The sequence below is a fragment of the Dreissena polymorpha genome, chromosome 1 (assembly GCF_020536995.1).
Source record: "Dreissena polymorpha isolate Duluth1 chromosome 1, UMN_Dpol_1.0, whole genome shotgun sequence".
NCBI classification, from domain to species: domain Eukaryota; kingdom Metazoa; phylum Mollusca; class Bivalvia; order Myida; family Dreissenidae; genus Dreissena; species Dreissena polymorpha.
This window is the reverse complement of record NC_068355.1, coordinates 96,103,754-96,118,906: the sequence shown is the minus strand read 5'-3', so window position 1 is coordinate 96,118,906 and position 15,153 is coordinate 96,103,754. Positions and strand designations below refer to the sequence as shown.

The window sequence follows — 15,153 nt, the reverse complement described above, 5'->3', positions numbered from 1 at the left end:
ATAACCATGCACTTTCTTAAATAAGAGTTAGTGCTCGTTGTTGTTTTTATTGTGGAACTTTTCAAGGCCATATTTTAGATACGCTACAAGCTTTCAATATAAAAAAACTTCATGGGTGTATATATATCAATGAGAAGAATTACAATCCATAAAAACAATTACCCTACACTTAAATTTTTAGGATTATACAACATATCAAGGGATATGCACCCATCCATATAAACACTTTATTAAGCAGGGGTATAAATTTGATGAATTTCCTTGTTGTGTTTAATTTTGGAAACAAGAGGGATATGATTGCCTTAAAACCTGGTTTTAAGGTTCAATAATTTTCAAAGATTTGACCTGGTGATCTTATTTTTAGTGGTTCAAAGTGGTCTACATATTTCAAGAAAACCATCCTGATCATGTTTCAAAAGATGAAACCACAAAAGGGACGCTGGACAAAGAGTTCACCATGAGTACTTTGTGACTCAACGCTTACCTATTTTATGAACCTGTTATATCACTTGATATCAAGATTGGACAAAAATGCAACTGCTAGTGGTTGCTAGTGGTTACCAGCTGAAAGTGGATAATGCACACTGCACAACACACCATGTTGGGCATCTAACATAGGGTGATAGAAATAGCTCAGCTTGAGAACTTTGTGCTAAGGTAAGCTAACAATGATTCAAGGTTCCCAAATGCTAAGCAGTTGTGTTTTTGGTAACGTAGAATGTTCTGGGGACCGTTGCATAAACAATCAGACGACAATTTTAACTTACGAGAGAATTTTGTAATCTTAATAAGTAGACGAACTAGCTCGCCATACTTGTCAATTTTATACGGCGCTTGAGATACCAATATATTTAATTAAGTATTCAAAATTTATAATCATATAATATGGACTTAAGCAATTATGTACATTGGAAACCCTCTAAACCGGATCCTCTTTATACCGGAATCCTCTCTAAACCGGACAAATTGTCCGGTCCCATTTTTTTCCCTAAAATGCCATGCGTAAAATATCTCCTCGAGACCGGAATCCCCTCAATTCCGAATACCGGTCATTCTTTGGATCAAAATTGGGTCATTCCATAAGTAATTGTACCCCTCTAAACTGCTCAGGGCCGGTTTATCGCACCTCAGACCTAGTGTCGAAAAGTTGTGAATAGCGGATTAAAGACGCGTGAAATTAATAAAGGTGGTCGAAAATTTGTAAACTGTAAAAATCGCAAACCAATTTAAAGATACTTGTCCTGTGATGTACATGTATATATCGATCAATAGAGGTGGTAATACTGATAATAATTACTGATAACAAACAGAGTTCTTTAGTGTGTTTTGTTGTTGATGTAGGAAGCCGTGTAAAATTTTAATAATCTTAATGCTATTATATTTTGTGTAGTTTATTACAAATTCTAATTTAGTGTCATATAAAATGGTGATTTGCAGAGTTCTTGAAGCAGTTGCATTTAAATATTCATTTAGATTTTCAAATTGGTAATTTAGATAACTAAGACTAAAAATGTCCGAACCTCCTTTTAGCGAAGGCGCGTGGAATTGTCTCTAGAAGACAAAATCAAATTGATAAAAGAATCAGAGATGTTTCCTAAACCTACACTCAAGACTCTTGTCAGAGAAATATAGGGTAGGTATGTCGACGATCGGGGATATCGTGCGAAAAAAGTCTACATACATATCTCATTGGGAAAACAACTCTTCACCAAACAAAAGTCGGGTTAACAATGAAATGAAATTTAGAAACGTCAACGAACTTGTATGGGACTGGCTCAGTATTGTACGGACTAAGTCATTGCTGATCTCTGGTCCGATCATACAGGAAAAGGCACGGAGCTTTGCTAAGGAACTAGGAATTGGTGACTTTAAAGCGTCTAATGGGTGGCTGTGTGGTTGGAAGATTTTTTTTAGTGTAAAAAGGAACTAAATTCACCTAAATAATGCATACATGTGTACATTTGTTTGTTTTTCAGGTTGCACTGTTTGTTTTATGTTGTGAATGATATTGCTTTCGAATCAATAGATTAAGTGACATGTGTTGTTCTTATGTGATGCAGTATCAATAAATGTTATATGTAAATAAACTATTAAATTTTGCTGAAAGTGTTTTTTCCACATCAGCTATGTAATTGAGCTTCTGAAAGTAAAATAGACAATGTCCCCTCTAAACCGGAATCCTCTCTAAACCGGAATTTCCTCTTGGTCCCGGAGATGTCCGGTTAAGAGGGGTTCCACTGTATCTTCGAAAAATGTATCGTATCGTAAATGTGTACTACGATGTTTATTAAAACGGTCCCCTGGTGTATAAAACAAGTAATTGTCTTCCAATATATTATGCTCCAAATTATAATAAGCTGAGCTGCTGATGAAAAATGTGCGATCAGTATAATTATTCCACCGGTTTTTATAAAGGTAACTTTATAAAGGAAAGTGCATCATGCACTTTCCTTTATAAAATTACCTTTATAACAAGAGCGCCGCATGACGGAGCAATATACGCCCGATTCGTGTGCCATTGGAGATGATACACTGATGATTGATGTATTTGTTTTGGAAATAAGCAAAAAAAACAACAACAACTTATATAACTGATATATTCATATATATGCATTGATATCAACTTGAACTAGAGCTTTGTCACTGAATGTGACTTATACCCCCATACCACTTTGACGCAGGATAAAAAGTTGTTTAAAAGTTTCGGATGAATACAATTTGAATTAGAGTCCGGACAAAGTGGCGCCGTTGAAAATGCACTAATTGACCCTATGACCTAGTTCTTGACCCGACATGACCCATATTCGAACTTGACCTAGATATCAACTAGATGCAACTACTGACCAAGTTTGGTAAAGATCGGATGAATACAATTTGAATAAGAGTCCGGACAAAGTGGCGCTGTTGAAAATGGACTAATTGACCCTATGACCTAGTTTTTTACCTGGCATGACCCATATTCGAACTTGGCCTAGATATCAACTAGATGCAACTACTGACCAAGTTTGGTGAAGATAAGATTTATACAATTTGAATTAGAGTCCGGACAAAGTAAAATGCACTAATTGACCCTTTGACCTAGTTTTTGACCCAGCATGACCCATATTCGGACTTGACCTAGATATCAACTAGATGCAACTACTGACCAAGTTTGGTGAAGATCGGATGAATACAATTTGAATTAGAGTCCGGACAAAGTGGCGCCGTTGAAAATGCACTAATTGACCCTATGACCTAGTTTTTGACCCGGCATGACCCATATTCGAACTTGGCCTATATATCAACTAGATGCAACTGCTGACCAAGTTTGGTGAAGATCGGATGAATACAATTTGAAATAGAGTCCGGACAAAGTGGCCCCTTTGAAAATGCACTTATTGACCCTATGACCTAGTTTTTGACCCGGCATGACCCATATTCGAACTTGGCCTAGATATCAACTAGATGCAACTGCTGACCAAGTTTGGTGAAGATCGGATGAATACAATTTGAATTAGAGTCCGGACAAAGTGATGCCTTCCGCCCGCCGCCCGCCTGCCGCCCGCCAAGGGGTTTCACATAATACGTCCCGTATTTTATACGGGCGTATAAAAAACGGAGGAATAGTACAGTCTTTTATATCCAGCATACAGTGACCAGGGTGCTACCTGTTATGCCTGGCGTGCAGGGACATGACATGCTCTGACAACATGCTGTCCATGGCCTCGTCTGGCTTGTCCAGTAGAATGAACACTAGATCGAACCTCGAGAGCAGGGCTGAACCCATCCTGTACACAGACATGCAAGTAAGATACCAGTCTTCCAAAATGTAACCCTATCATGTTAGGCACTTTGTGAGCAATAGTTTACCATCCTTTCTACATAACTTTTGAAATACATGTACTAAAAGCTCAATGTAAGAAATAGTCCGTTATCAATCTTAGGTTAACAAAATTTGTAACAGAGCTTCAAACAAAAAACAGACAACTTGAAGCATACAACACTTTCTTTGCTGGCAATCGCCTACAAAACTAAATAAAGCCTTGAATTGTTTCAAGTTCTTTTAAAGGAATATCAATGAGAGCTTACTTGAGGTTTTCTGAAACTGTCTTTGCCTTGTTGTAGTGACCACCAACAGGGTTTGCTGCTGCCAGAATGGAAGTCCTAGCTGGAAGGCTGAAGATAAACATATAGAGGAAAGAAATAATATCTAAGCTTAGCAAGAAATCTGTCCAAGCAATAAAACTGGGATTTAATCATTTTTGACGATGCTGCTTCAGCTGTCCTGAAAACATTGATTACAAAGTCTTTACTCATATTACGGGTTTGTATTATTTCTTCTTTCTATTTTAGTACAGTCGATTGGTGTATAGCAGATTTTAGTGAGTAACGGATAGGTTAAAAGTTTTTTGCAAAATACTTTCATTTATGTAAAGATTTATAGTGTTCTATGACTTGAATACAAAATATCATTGTTCAGTCGATTCATGTTTTAGTTTACGTGTGTCAATGTTTAACTTACAATTGTTTCTTTTTTCGAAAGCAAATCAAGGTCACGTTATGTACGCACCGTTTAGGAAAAGGGAAGTGAAGACATATGTTTTCCTGAATTTTGCAGACTTTGTTTGGTAAACATTATGTTCATTGATGTAATATTGTAGTATAATGTGTCCTTTCTAACAGTAAGAATGCTCAGAAACCTGAAATTGATGCGTACCACATAAAATAAGAATGAGAGCTGCAACTCATGATTAAGTGAATAACGGACATGTGGCGACACATATTCGGGAATGTGGGGATTGTCTCAAACAAAATGAAAACTCAATTGAAGTTGTCCAATACACATGTGGGTAGCGCGTGGCTATGATATTTATTAGTAAAAACATCATTTTTAATGAAAAATAATAAAATAATAACGAAAAATCGATTCTCTGAAAACATAGTTTTCACTATCAAATATATATAACAAGGTATTCAACTCAAAACGACTCGAATATAGGGTGCATCGCTTTGAACAGCCATTACTTCATCAATTGTGCAGCGATTTCCATGAACTCGGTCTTATTAAACGCAAACATGAAGTTCCTTTTCTGGAAATGTACATATCTTGCAATATGTTTTACAAATGCTGGGTAAAATTTCAAGAAATAACACGATACACATGTAATCCAATAAAGACCTAAGCGATCCGGTAATTGCTGAATCAGTTTACCCTGAAATTTGCGCTGTAAACAAAAAATATTTGCGGAATTTTAAAACTGCTGGCATGTTTCAATAGAAAAAACATTTGTTTTTCGAGGTTTAAAGGTTTAATTACTGAATGCATGGTGTTTACGTTGAAATGAGACTCGAAGTCCTTAGCTATCCGTTATACACCAATTGACTGTATTAAATATCATTTTAAAGTCAAATGAACTGTGTCACAGTAAAAGAGACATTAAGGCGATTGTGGCCAGTTTGGATCCAGATCAGCCTGCAGTCGCTTGAAAGCTGTTTGCTTAAAAGCGGTTAACCATTATTTGCATAAGTCAGAGGTTAATTCTGCCACGCCAGGTCAATAAATATGCACACTATCTATGAGTTTTCGGTCGATGGTCGCATAATTTGGTATAAATAATAATAATAATGTTCAATAAATACGCTCAATATCTATTAGTTAGCGGTCGATAGTTGGATAATTTGGTATAAATAATAATAATAGTAATGTTCAATGTCGAATATCTCTAAAAGCAACAGATGTAAGGCGTCTTCTGATTGGCTAACACTCAAGGGTCAGTAAAGACTGAACGTCAAATTACAATTTTGTACATCGAAGTACAACAAATGTACTTCGACGTACATATTGTACTTCAAAGTACATTTCTCTTTTTACCTGCTACATCTTGTTGCTGACTTTCGATGGTATGCCATAAATGTGTATTCATACTATTGCCTTCGAGGTACTTATCCGATGTTTGAAGGAAAGGGCCAAGAATGTGGGATTGTGGGTCAAGTTTCCCAGTGGTACTACGTCCCCGTACCCCCAATTTTTTTCCGTATCAATTTATTTCCTACCCATTTTTTTTTTCGTACCCAATTTTTTGTTCGTTCCCAATTTTTTTCGTACCCAAATTTTTGTTCGTTCACAATTTTTTGTTCGTACCCAATTTTTTTTCGTAACCAAATTTTTTGTTGGCATAATATTTTCGTTCCCAAAATTGTTGTACCAAATTTTTTTTTTTACCCACATACACAATTGTGATGATGTACATAAACTTAAATTGATGCTTTTATATATCCATCCTCTTCAAAAGCATCGTCACACCAGTAATGTCAGTACTTTGAAATTACATGTTTTACCAATTAATGTGCTTCTTTTTCTTGCAATTCAAATGTATGCCTGCATACAAACAAAATTCAGCACAATCAAACAAAATTAAAAATGACTTAACAGTTAATACCTCACTGAAACATACATGCATTACCTAGTTCACCAAGTTGAGCAGAAAATGGTTGTTGATAAAAAAAAGCCAAGAGAGCTAACATGTTCCTTTATAATGACCACCCATCAAATGACACTATGATCTTACAATCTATAAAATTGTTCACAATTTCCAAACCAACCTTTTACCAGTATACATACCTGCAGACAATACCAGCCTTGGCTATGCTTATACACTGCTGCTCCTACAGAAGCAAAATCTATGTATGAGTATATGATATGACAATCAGGGGTCGGACAAAAGGTGGACTTGGGCAAACATTTGGCTGAAAGTAGGCTAACGTTGCTTTTCCAAGAGCTAGAAGAAATCCATTTTGCCCTAATTTGCAAGTAATCATTTAATAAACAATACCTGTAAAGCAACTTCCCATTTACATTTCAGCACACATTTTATTTTCTCACAAATCAGATTTATCCACTGCAGTAAAATGTCTGATAGTTTTCACATATCAATCCTCTATGGAGCTAATTCATCAATCTGACAGAAGGTGCATATTGTATTGATCAATGCCTTTTGAAATGGCCACTTGCTAATCCTGTTACAAGTGTTACAAGTTTACAGCTTTAACACCCTAGAAACTGGCCCCAACTTGGCATTCACAACAAAGACCTTCGATGTCCGCAGACAGCATTGACAGGTGTAAACTTTCATTTCTTTCATTGGCAAACGTTTAATTTATTTCATTCGGTTAGACTGCTGTGACTGTCAAAGACTTGTGTATTTAACTGGTTTCATTGTTGTTGTTTTTAATTGGAACTACGATTGCAAGGCAATCATTATGTTTTGTTAAGAATGTATAATACATGGAGATTGGACAGTATATATGGAGATATATATATACTGAGGAGTATTGATATTTTCAATGGAGGTTGGATATAGTATATATGGAGCTATATATATACTAGATTATGCGTGGTACATATGTAAAATAATAATAATAATAAATTGTAATTACTTTAAGCAAGCGTGACACCATCCTGTCATTGATGCCTAGATTTTTCAAAAATTCCATGTGGCAACTCTTGAAAACCAGTGGAATTCTAACTATCTTTTACTGCGGTCAATAAACTGCCAAAATATTACACTAAATTACCAATACATGTTATTTAACAGTATTCATACAAACATGAATAAAATAACTGTGTACTCTTAATTTTGTTTTGTGTTCTTTCTTACTATGCATTTATGTCTTAAAATAATTAGTATTGAATGACTAAAATCCACATGAACATTTTGTATTCAGTGATTTCAGATGGTAAAATAATGCAACTAATTAAAAGTTATATAAGATAAAATCAAAAACATGACATCTGCTTGCTTCTTCTTACTTCATCTTAAATGCCAGTCCAGAGAGAACTGACTTCTCCCTAAACTTTGACCCTTGGCTGACCCCAATGCTAGTTGAAATCAAGTATTAAAAAAACAACAATGCAAAACGATTACAGATCGTATGCAAATTTAACGAACAAACACGAGTGCCCTTGTCAAAAAGATATGCCAGTCAATAAACTATTTTCAGGTAAAGATTGGACAAAGTCTCAATTGATTTGTCCTACTCAGGGGTGAGATTTGTTTTGCAGTTCAGCAGATTTCAGAAAATCTGTTGACCCAGGGACCATTTCTTAGATTGGTGTAAATTTGTAAAAAAGGGGAATTGACAATTTGATGAAAAACACATTTTACATGAATGGCTAGAAGCAACTGTTGATATTAACCAGAAAGCAATAACACTTTAAGAATTGTTTAAATGCTTGACTGTCCTGGTATTTGGTCATTCAAAGTCTCTACCATTTTTACCTTTATCTGTGACATTGACCTTAAACTTACTGACATTCAGACCATCTCTTATCCAGATTGAGTCATAAATAGGGTAACATGGGTTCCAAACATTCGATCTGTTGACCTTATTTTTTAAAACATGTGACCCAGATTTAAACAAAGTCTTATAAATTGTCAAGATGAATATTTTGACTAATTTTCATCATAATTGGGTTATCAATGTGGATTTGTCTAAGATTTGACATTGTGTCTTAGTTTTTGGACAAACATCACCAAAATTAACACAATGCCTAGAGAGTATAAAGATGTACATTTTGACATTTTCATCAAGTTTGGAAGGTATTTTAACACATCTGGGACAAACTGCTTTGGGTGAATTTCTTGCATTTCATATACAAACTAGGACCTAGAGACCTGGTTCTTTCTTGTGAAACTCTGTAATGCCATGCTAAGTACATCTGCCAAGTTATTTAAAAGGCTAGCCATACTGCTCTGCAAAAAGTGCTGACCTTTAAATTTAAAGTGTGACCTTTACATTTGATCTAGTGGTCAGGATTTTTTTCTACTTTCTTTTCCAAGATATTGAAAATCAATCCAAGCTGGTCAAAATTATCATAAGACAGAGCTTAGAATACATTCCTGATGGTAGAAATTCAATTTGAATTATGATCTTGATCCTGAGCCTAACAACATGATTTTAGCTCAGCCACTCAGTTTGGTCTGCTGATCATTTCTGCCAAGTAATTAAAAATCCACCCATGCTGGGACGACTATATGCTGCAAACAATGTTTTAAGGACTGATTGTTTTACTTTGAGTTTGGAGTGTGACCTTGATTTTGGACCTATTGATCAGGTTTCCTGCACAACACTTTCTCATCGTGATAAACTCTTCTATTAGAAAATCCAACCATCTTGACCTAGTTATGATCCAGAAAAGGACTGATTTTCTACCTTGACATTATTTGACTTGGATCAATAAATCTAGTTCTGATACGCAAAACTCCTTCACATCTTGCTAATCAAGCTATTAAGTTATTTGAAAATCTATAAATGCTTAACAAAGTTTAAGTCCAAAGAAAGGATTAACAGGTGCTTTCCTATACACTCTCGATTTATCATGCTCAGCACAGCCATTTGAAAATCCATTTATGACAAAATTATGGAAAAATATTTGGAATGATTTCAGTAATTTGACATTTGGAAAAAAACAACAACACATGTATGGTTCCTACCTGGGACACTCGTCACCCTCATCTCTTTCTCCAAGTAATTAAAAAAACCTATGTGTGCTTAACTATATTATGCTATGGACTTTCTTTGGCCTGATGTCTGCAATTAGACTTTGACCTTGGACCTGGTTCTTTCATGCGTCTCTATTTCGCCATTATCATACTTCCACCTAATTATTTTAAAAGTTATGCTCCATAAAAATATTTCCTGCTGCAAATTGCCAGCCTAAGTGTTTACATAATACCAACCAAAAGTCCAGAAGAAAACTAATAAGAAGCTAAGCATAGCAATCCTCGCACATCTTCATCATGAAAGAAACTGTTCTATCATATAGATTATTGTTTTACAACAACCATCATTTACCATCCACAGTGAAACTCTTCATAGGTCAATGTGGCATAGTGAATATGATGTTTGGCTAGCAACTGGGAGGTCATGGGTTTGATACCCACTATGGGAGAGGTCTGAAGATCTCCCAAAAAGACACAAAGTACTGGTTCTTCCCAGGAAAATGAGTTTTTCAATAAGTCTTTGGCGTTCAATGCACCTAAACTCACCATAGCTTCCAGGAGAGCCTGGTGCTGGCTAGACATCTTGTCAAACTCATCAATGCAGCAGCAGCCCTGGTCTGCCAGTACAAGGGCACCGGCCTCCAGGGCGTAGTCACCTGAGCCTCCGTCCTTGGACAGGGTCACCTGAGCAACGCAAATATGTAAAAGCTGGTCTTGATCAAGGTTTGACTTAAAAAAAAATTTCACTGTGCAAATGAACATTCATAATGCAAGAGCTTATTTAACTAGTGTTATTGAGGACTTAAAACTGGATCACAACCTATTCTTAGATAGTCACTAAAGTCAATTTATAAATTATGTTGTACCGGTAATTAGTCTTGTAAGAGCTTATTTTACACAAGAAGTTAACTGCATCCTGGTCTTTGAATAAGGTAGTAAGTCATGTAAGAGCTTATCTAACACAAGTAATTAAATTTATCCTGGTCTTTCAATAAGCTATTTAGTCATGTTAGAGCTTATCTAACACATGTTATTAACTGTATCCCGGTCTTTTGATAAGGTAGTTAGTCATGTAAGAGCTCATCTAACACAAGTAGTTAACTGTATCCCGGTCTTTTGATAAGGTAGTTAGTCATGTAAGAGCTCATCTAACACAAGTAGTTAACTGTATCCCGGTCTTTTGATAAGGTAGTTAGTCATGTAAGAGCTCATCTAACACAAGTAGATAACTGTATCCCGGTCTTTTGATAAGGTAGTTAGTCATGTAAGAGCTCATCTAACACAAGTAGTTAACTGTATCCCGGTCTTTTGATAAGGTAGTTAGTCATGTAAGAGCTCATCTAACACAAGTAGATAACTGTATCCCGGTCTTTTGATAAGGTAGTAAGTCATGTAAGAGCTTATATTACACAAGTAGTTAACTGTATCCCAGTCTTTTGATAAGGTAGTTAGTCATGTAAGAGCTCATCTAACACAAGTAGATAACTGTATCCCGGTCTTTTGATAAGGTAGTAAGTCATGTAAGAGCTTATCTTACACAAGTAGGTAACTGTATCCCGGTCTCTTGATAAGGTAGTAAGTCATGTAAGAGCTTATGTTACACAAGTAGTTAACTGTATTTCAGTCTTTTGATAAGGTAGTTAGTGAAGTAAGAGCTCATCTAACACAAGTAGATAACTGTATCCCGGTCTTTTGATAAGGTAGTAAGTCATGTAAGAGCTTATCTTACACAAGTAGGTAACTGTATCCCGGTCTCTTGATAAGGTAGTAAGTCATGTAAGAGCTTATGTTACACAAGTAGTTAACTGTATTCCAGTCTTTTGATAAGGTAGTTAGTGAAGTAAGAGCTCATCTAACACAAGTAGTTAACTGTATTCCAGTCGTTTGATATGGCAGAAAGCCATGCAAGAGCTAATCTTACACAAGAAACCGTCGGAGACGAGTGATGCTCCCCAAAGTTTTTTTTGGTCACAATATTGCACTTTATTATCAGATAAAAGGAAAGGTCTTGAGGGCACAGTAGTTGGGGGGACAAGATTTTTGTATAGAAAATTTCAAAGGGCCATAACTCTGTGAAAACCCTCCGTCCAGAACCCGTAGTAAGTCATGTAAGAGCTTATATTACACTAAACCTCAATCTTCTAATTTTGCTCTCATCTGTAAATCAATTCAAGTAAAAATAAAGTAAGCAAACAAAATGCATGGTCATAACCCACCTATTGAATAAAATATTATGGCCAGAAAGGACAATAAAAACAACAACAACATTTCTTTATGCAATACTTATAATAATATTATATCAATGTAGAAAAAAATCATTTGAAAAGTGTTTTTTTTCATTATAAAACCTCATCCTGCACCTACAACTTACCATAAAATTGATTTTTCACAAGAAAACATTGTTGAGCGAAGCAGAAATGCCCAAGTTCATTCATTTCCATGATGTTTGGGGAAAATTGCAGTGTAAATCCTCATGTCATATTTTGTTACGCTTTTTAACCTTGATAAAATAATTAATTAAATATGAAGAACTCTAAATCAGCAAGCTCTGCCCAGTGTTTAAGAAGAAACTGAAGTTTCTGGATGTATGCACACATATAAATAAGGAGTGAGGGACATGAGAAATGCTTAATGTCTTCAAATCTGTTGGAGTACAAAACATTATTATAGAATTTAAAGAGCTGATCAAGTAACTTACAGTTAGACCTGAGGTTGTTGTTGTATTTCCACACACATAAACGCTTCTTGGTGCAATGTTGGCAGCTGCCTGCAACATCTACAATACCAAAACCATAACATACACAGGTAGCTATGACAAACATGTACAACATACTTCACTTGTCAATATTAACATATTAAATATCCCTAAAGTGATATGTAAACATCTGTTGTACTTTACAGCTCCCTAATCACAGATTTGAGCAGCGTCAATTATAGCTGTAACAATTAGGTTCGATGCATCAAAAAAACGGTTCAACACCGCCTATTCAATTTCGATACCAATACGGCCAATTTCGATTAGATCCATTGCAATCCCAATTGATCCGAACTTTTAACCTTACTTTCCAAATCCGTCGTCTAAACGTTCTTGTTCTTTGTAATACGTCTTGTGATTTGTCAATAGCCAATATGGCATTCAATCAACGAATGAATAACATGCTGAGCATTACATCAACCGGTAATTTTGGCTTCTTCAACCACGCCAAAAGACGCACTGTCAAAATTAAAATCAAAAGTATGGGAACATTTCGGGTTTGGCGAAGGTTCTGATGGAAAGGCAACTTGCAAAATGTGTTTTGTTGACGTAAGTTACCCATATGGTTTGTTTACTAAACTGCGAGCGTTCTGTTAAGAAGTCAACTGAAAGTTGTTTATATACTTACATGTTTTTTTTCTGTAAAACACATGTGATACATTGTGCATTTTATGTTATTTAAGAATAACTCAACAGGAAGTTTTGTTCAATAAATTTATTACTAAAAAAATGTTGCGTTTTTAAATTTTATTTCACAAATTAAACACTTTAAATGTACATAAGTAAATAACAAATACCAAACATATAAATTCATGCTCTGGACAAACCAAACATGAAATAGTTTGCATAATAAGCAGCAAATAGTTTAATTTAAATCGAATAAAAAATAATTGAATCGGACCATTTGGTATCAAAATCGAATCGAATGATGGGTGAATTGTTACAGCTCTAACATCAATCAAAACTGAATATTATGCCATATGCAGCCAGTGAAGCTCCAAACCAGCCTATGCATTCTAGAAGTTTAGTCTCAAGCTACTCTCTGCAGTTAACATTCACCCAAGATGTTCTGGTCTCATTAGCTTATTACTCCCCTACAAACTATATGCAGAGGCATATCTGGAGCTGCACTGTTAAGAGATGTCAAGGCCAATTTGACAAGGCTACTAATATATTAATTTCATGCTCTACCATTGTTCTACGCACTTGCAACAATATTAATATCACATTTCTTATAATCTCGTATTTGCAACAGTTAACAGACATTAGAAGCAAGCACTTCTTGCTTACCTGTGATTTACCCAGGCCTGGGTCTCCAACAATCAGCAGGTGAGGATCACCTCGCACTGGGATACGATTCTACAATATTGAAAATCGTGATGGATGAAATAACACAAATATTTCAGTTTTAGTGGCATGTCAATAATCTTAAAATTGTAAGACTTTGCTTGGATAGACATGCTATCATTGTGTATATATATATATATATATATATATATATATATATATATATAATATTTATTTATTAATTTTTTTAATGTATATATATGTTTATAATGTATTTAATAAACTATTTTACAGCATGTTTTATTTTGCAAATGACCAAAACAGTTAACTGATAAAATTAGCATACATTTATTTAAAAACAACAACAATACCTTATCGTTTGAAAACTTGTGTGTGCCTCCAAAGAGTCCCAATACCAGTCCAGCTTTCACCAACTCATGTCCATAAATACTGGGACAAAGAGACCTGTAACACCAACACAACTGTTATTAAAGTATGAAAAAGCTTAAAAATATTGACAGATACTGAACAAAAACTTCCCTTTTTTCAAATTCAAGACTCCTGAGTGTTATTCTATGCATACAATCTCTTATCATCAAGTGAACTGGTCTCACTGCTGACATAGCAAATGGTTAGGTGCACTGTGTCAGTTTTATCAATGTAGTGATTTCACCTGATAGGATGAAAATACATGTATGCACAAACTACTTTCTATCATGCAAGAGTTAGTTTTATTAATTGATCTACAAAACATCCTTTCTTTTCAAATATATCCTTTAAAATAAACAATAAACAGCATTTATCTGTAAACATTTATCAAACTTAAGATGTGCTCTGGGAAAATAGTGCTTAATGCATGTGTGTTAAGTGTGATTCCAGATTAGCCTGTACAGTCCACACAGGCTAATCTGGGCTGACATGTTCCGCCAAGACTGGATTTTTGTTTAGAAGAGACTTCTTTCAAACAACCAATTACATAAAAGCAGAGAGCATCATCCCTGACTAGCCTGTGCAGACCACACATGCATTGAGAGTGTCGTCCCTGACTAGCCTGTGCAGACCACACATGCATTGAGAGTGTCGTCCCTGACTAGCCTGGGCAGACCACACATGTATTGAGTGTCGTCCCTGACTAGCCTGGGCAAACCACACATGCATTGAGTGTCGTCCCTGACTAGCCTGTGTAGACCAAACATGCATTGAGAGTGTCATCCCTGACTAGCCTGGGCAGACCACACATGCATTGAGAGTGTCGTCCCTGACTAGCCTGGGCAGACCACACATGCATTGAGAGTGTCGTCCCTGACTAGCCTGGGCAGACCACACATGCATTATATTCAGTTATCCCAGAAAGAGGCTCATCTGTACAGATTCTGCACAATTTCAGGGCCACCAGCCGTACCCTACTAGCAGCCTGAACAGCTGTTCTTCACTCTGTATCATCTCTATGCCATACAGCTCCTTCATAGTAAAGTCCATGGCCAGCCCATCATTTCCAGTTTTGCTGCTACCCTTGCTGTTATTCACTGAGTTTGCGTGGATGTACAACAAGAACATGCACTTGTCCTTGTTTCTAGCGCGACCTATTCATTAACATTCAAATCATTAAGCACCATGGTTTTTAATTCG

The 15,153-nt window shown here is 35.8% G+C and overlaps 1 protein-coding gene and 1 long non-coding RNA gene across 4 annotated transcripts in view; both read right to left on the bottom strand.

Annotated features, from left to right (window-relative positions):
• LOC127841481 (DNA helicase MCM8-like) overlaps window positions 1-15,153 on the bottom strand; it is a 72,484-nt gene that overhangs the window by 20,260 nt on the left and 37,071 nt on the right. For all 3 annotated transcript variants that reach the window (XM_052370328.1, XM_052370307.1, XM_052370318.1), the window contains exons 13-20: window positions 14,927-15,107; window positions 13,896-13,989; window positions 13,528-13,596; window positions 12,181-12,258; window positions 10,029-10,166; window positions 6,602-6,645; window positions 4,069-4,155; window positions 3,648-3,767 (exon numbers count right to left, since the gene is read on the bottom strand). In XM_052370328.1, the coding sequence (XP_052226288.1) occupies window positions 3,648-3,767; window positions 4,069-4,155; window positions 6,602-6,645; window positions 10,029-10,166; window positions 12,181-12,258; window positions 13,528-13,596; window positions 13,896-13,989; window positions 14,927-15,107 (811 nt within the window). The remainder of the gene's footprint in view (window positions 1-3,647; window positions 3,768-4,068; window positions 4,156-6,601; window positions 6,646-10,028; window positions 10,167-12,180; window positions 12,259-13,527; window positions 13,597-13,895; window positions 13,990-14,926; window positions 15,108-15,153) is intronic.
• On the bottom strand, window positions 2,584-3,588 carry LOC127841513 (uncharacterized). The gene is made up of 2 exons (XR_008031044.1): window positions 3,391-3,588; window positions 2,584-3,234 (listed from the first exon to the last, which is right to left on the bottom strand). It is a non-coding gene; the product is annotated as an uncharacterized LOC127841513 (long non-coding RNA).